At 36.6% G+C, this 4,892-nt stretch overlaps 1 protein-coding gene across 1 annotated transcript in view; it reads left to right on the top strand.

Moving 5' to 3' along the window:
* Positions 1-4,892, top strand: part of LOC106869999 (steroid receptor RNA activator 1) — a 54,237-nt gene that overhangs the window by 40,028 nt on the left and 9,317 nt on the right. Inside the window, exon 5 of the mRNA XM_014915957.2 lies at positions 3,613-3,726. Within this exon, the coding sequence (XP_014771443.1) occupies positions 3,613-3,726 (114 nt within the window). The remainder of the gene's footprint in view (positions 1-3,612; positions 3,727-4,892) is intronic.

The following is a 4,892-nucleotide window of genomic DNA, read 5'->3' as shown; positions in this document are numbered from 1 at the left end:
ATATATATATATACACATACATGATAGGCTTCTTTCAGTTTCTGTCTACCAAATCTATTCACAAGGCTTTGGTCGATCCAAGACTATAGTAGATGACACTTACCCAAGGTTCCATGTAATGGGACTGAACCTGGAACCATGTGGTTAGAAAGCAAGCTTCTTACACACAGCCACAATATATATATATATGTGTGTATATATATATATATATATATATATATATATATATATACAGTAATAATAACAACAATCCTTGGATCAACTTTATAAATATTTAATGCATTGCTACATGCATTTCCACAAATCGCATGTGTCTTAAGATTACAGTCTGTTTTCCTGAGATGATTACTGTGTGGTCCATGGTATTTGCAGGCATTGGATAGATCATCTTTGCGGACACTACAGAATACACTGTAATCATCCCAGGAATTTGGACTGTGATCTTAAGAGATGAGTGATTTATGGAAACACATGCATTAAAATATTTTCAAATTCCAACCAAGGATTATTACTATTATTATTCTACATTATATTGGTACAGCTCAATGCAATCCCCCAAAACTGGTTCACCTGTCAGCATCATTAGACTGTGGCCAGCATAATGAAATAGGAGCCTTATTTGCATATTCAAAGAATCTCCTGTAAATAAATTTAAAAGATGTATATGTGTGTGTGTGTGTGTAGTCTGATCAATAAGTATCCGGACTGTTGCTATCGTAACAAAGCTAAAGCATGCAGAGTGAAACTGCTTGGCACAGATTGACCTTGAACTCTGCAGTGCATATGCACTAAGTTTTAACATTTTAGCTCACTTCCACTGTTTACAGCAGTACTTGGAAGGAAGATGTGTAGCATGTGATCGTCGCATTGACCATGACAGAGAAAATTGGGCAGAGAATCTGCATCAAATTTTCCCAAAAGCTTGGTGATACCTGCTCAGAGGACTAAGTAAAGTTTTCAAAAAGTTTTCATTGTTCTTAACACAATCAAGGAGATCTTGTGCAACTGAAATCTGAGTGTCTATTTGGTCAGTTGAAAGCAGATTTGGCACAATCTTGGCAGACATACATCTCATACCCAAATCTTCAATGATAATGGACTGAACTGAACCATAACTAATCTGCACATTCTCTGATAACTCATGGATGGTGATTCGACAATTTCTCCTCACAGCTGCATGTACATCTGCAATGTTTTTCTCAGTTCTGCTGGTTGCAGGTCTCCTAGAACGTTCGTCAATATCAACATTTGTTCGGTCATCTTGGAAACATCTGAACCATTCGTACACTTGTGTGTGGCTCAGACACTCTTTTCCATACACTTTTTGCAACTTTGTGTCAGCCTCTGAGCAAGTATCGCCATGACAACTTTCTCTGTCATAGTCAATGTGGCGATCACATACTACACATGTTCCTTCCAGGCATTGCTGTAAACAGGAAGTGAGCTAGAACGTTAAAACTTAGTGCTCATGCATAGCAGAGTTCAAGGTCAATCTTTGCCAAGCGACTTCACTCTGCGTGCTTTAACTTCATTGCTGTGGCAACAGTTTGGATTTTTATTGATCAGACCTTGTGTGTGTGTATGTATGTATGTATGTATGTGTGTGTATATATATATCTATATTATATAAAGGTTCAGGCATGACTGTGGTTAAGAAGCTTGCTTCCCAATCAGGTGGTATTTGTTCAATCATACTTTGCAACATTTCAAGCAAGTGTCTTCTACTTCAGTACCAGGCCATTCAAAGCCTTGTGGGTGGATTTGGTTGACGGAAATTGAAAGAAGCCCACAATATATATATATATATATATAATGTTTGTTTGTCCTGGTGTTTTTCTTACTCCAGTGCAGGGTCTGCTAGTCTCTGTTGATGTTATGTCAATGTACTCCAGCTGATATGTAACATCACTTGCCAATGTGTTGTGATTTGGCGAACATAACCGATTCTGAGTAAAAGCGAACAACAGTGGAATTGGCTCCTGACTGGTACTATTTATTGTCCCACCACCAAACTACACTAAAGGACTAAAAGAGAAAGTTGGCCATGCTGAGATTTGAACTCTCGAGTGCAATAGACCTGAACAGTTACTGCAAAGTAGTCTATCTGAAGGTCTAACAACTCCGCAAATTTGCTGCCTGCAGTTCATTTATGATTAACTAAGATGTTTGTAAGCCATTTAAGAACACACAAAAACCATTAGTTTCACTTCCACATTTAAATTTAATTTGTGTCAGAATATTTTCATTGCTTTGAAACCGCAACCTGTTCACTATCCCAACGCATGAAACTCTCAGACCTTGAGTCACTCTGTTGCTTCTGCTAAATATTAATAAATATATATATATATATATATATATGATACACATTCCTACTTTATTTTAACCACCAGAGTAACTTGGAACTTTTGAAAGCAAAGCATTTTATTACTCAGAACATATGAAACAAGGACTGACTAATAGTCTGAAAAGAAGCATGGATGTTTAGCACAAATTTATGAATATGTTTTTGGACAAGAAAAGAATTAATTAAAAATATTGATTTTGAATTTTGGCACAAGCCCAGCAAATTCAGGGAAGGGGCAAGTTGATTACACTGACACTAATGCTCGATTGGTACTTATTTTACCGACCCCAAAAGGATGAAAGGTGAAGTCGACCTTGGTGGAATTTAAACTCAGAACATGAAGTCAGTAGAAATGCCACTAAGCATTTTTTATGGAAGACATTAAAATGTATACTATACCAAAATTGCAGTCTTGACATGGTGAAATAATATTTGTGAATGAGTGTTACTATCATTCAAGCAGTGTTATTCATTTCCAATATTCTGCAGAAACATGTCTGGTCATGGGGAAATAATACCTTGTTTGGAAACAGATGAGGATTAGTGATAGGAATGGTATCTGGTTGTAGAAAATCTGCCTCAATAAACTGTCCAGCTCATGATGCAAGTATGGAAAACTGGATATTAAAACAGTGACAATCCTGCTCAAGTCTACTTTGATTTTTATTTCTCCCGGGGCTTTTTTTTGTTCTTTCAATCAACTGCATTCCTCTGCAACATATGTGGCCATGTTTGAAATCATTTACATTACAAGTTATTAATTAATATTTTAAAACTGGCAGATTTTTTTTAATTGATTGATTTCCACTCTGCTAATGAGGTATTACTTTTTTTTTTTTTATTCCTCCCATCCTTCTCTGACTACCTAATAACTGTTTATTTTGCTCTTTCTGAATTTAAATAATATCTCGGTTTTGATGATGATGATGATGATGATAAGGCTCAAATAATAACAACTTGATTTTATAATTGATAGTAACAAAACTTATTTTTGTTGTTAATGCTTTTTTATATTAATTAATGACTGAATTAATTATAGCAATGATTATTGTTAATTCAGATAAATAAACTAGTAAATTTCAAAAGAAAAAAATGTAATCTTTGGTGAATGAAAACTTTGTTCTCTAAACTTTTAAACAGATGCTTAAATATATCATTTTTTTCTTTTCCGTTGAAAATTTTATGTGCAGTGTGGTGTCTGCTTATTTCTTTATTTTCTTTTGTAACTTTTTTTCATTAATATTTACACATTCTGTTGATAATTATAGATTAAATCCTCATTGTCACTTGAGCTAATGGCTGTAACAAGTCTATACATTGATTTGAACATGAGACCTATTGCTTTCAATCAGAAGCATCAGCTGCAGGGTTTGGCAGATTGGGTAATGACATAGTAAAGATCTGATCAATAAAATTACATATAAACATTTACTTGGATATCAGTGATGACATCACCACCCATCTGTCTAATCAGATTTTTGTTCTGAGACAGGTTTACAGAGACAATAGAAGGATAGGAATAAAGGACAAGTAGTCAGACTATTACAGTAGAGAACCAAATGCACTCATACATTACATTAGGCATTATCGTCCATCTGCTAATGTGAGGCCAGATCTGTCAAATATGAAGAGTCTGCAACATGAGGCAACATAATTCCAACTAGCCAGGAGGCTACTCAATGGCTGCCGACAATTGTATTCATTCTCTCTCTCTCTCTCTCTCTTGCTCTCTCTCTCTCGCTCTCTCTCTCTTTCTCTCTCTCTCTCGCTCTCTCTCTCTTTCTCTCTCTCTCTCGCTCTCTCTCTCGCTCTCTCTCTCTCTCTATCTCTCTCTCTCTCTCTCTCTCTCTCTCTCTCTCTCTCTCTCTCCTTATTACTCACAGCTGCACAAGCTGTCCAACTGCATCACTAATATGAGCAAGACTTTCTGATGTTGGTCTGTTAGTTTCTTTCCTTAGGAATATTATGTCCTATACAAAGGTTTTAACATTAAACAGATGATGGATTAAAAACAGACAACTACTCTTTCCATCCCATTTTCTTCACTGTGAAAAAAAAGTGGTGACTAACACAGTTTTGCTGCTTCAAGTTGAGAGTTTCATCATCAGAATTACTGAATTATTTCAGTTCTAACATACTACCGTTTACTCAGGCTAGATATAGTCATGGTCAAGCAAAGTATGCATGTGTGTGCGTGCGTAAAGGTCCCCTTCAGTCATGAATGACCATGGGATTGCACCTAAAAAGTTACCCTCCAAGGCACAAGTCTTGGCAAGGTTATTTATGGAGGACCAGCAGTGGCCCATGCATACCAGCCTCTCCACTCCATGCCACTGATCTTATCCAAGGGAAAGGCAAAGGGGCTGATACAGCTTGGCACCAGTGACATCGCAACGCATTTCTACAGCTGAGTGAAATGGAGTAATGTGAATCAAAGTGTCTTGCTCAAAAACGCAAGACACAGTCCAGTCCAGGAGCCAAACTCACTATCTTGTGATTGTGAGCCTGATGCTCTAACCACTAAGCCATGCACTTTCACATGTATATA

Source organism: Octopus bimaculoides, chromosome 16 (genome assembly GCF_001194135.2).
Source record: "Octopus bimaculoides isolate UCB-OBI-ISO-001 chromosome 16, ASM119413v2, whole genome shotgun sequence".
Taxonomy (NCBI): Eukaryota; Metazoa; Mollusca; class Cephalopoda; order Octopoda; family Octopodidae; genus Octopus; species Octopus bimaculoides.
This window is presented reverse-complemented; position numbering and strand designations above follow the sequence as displayed.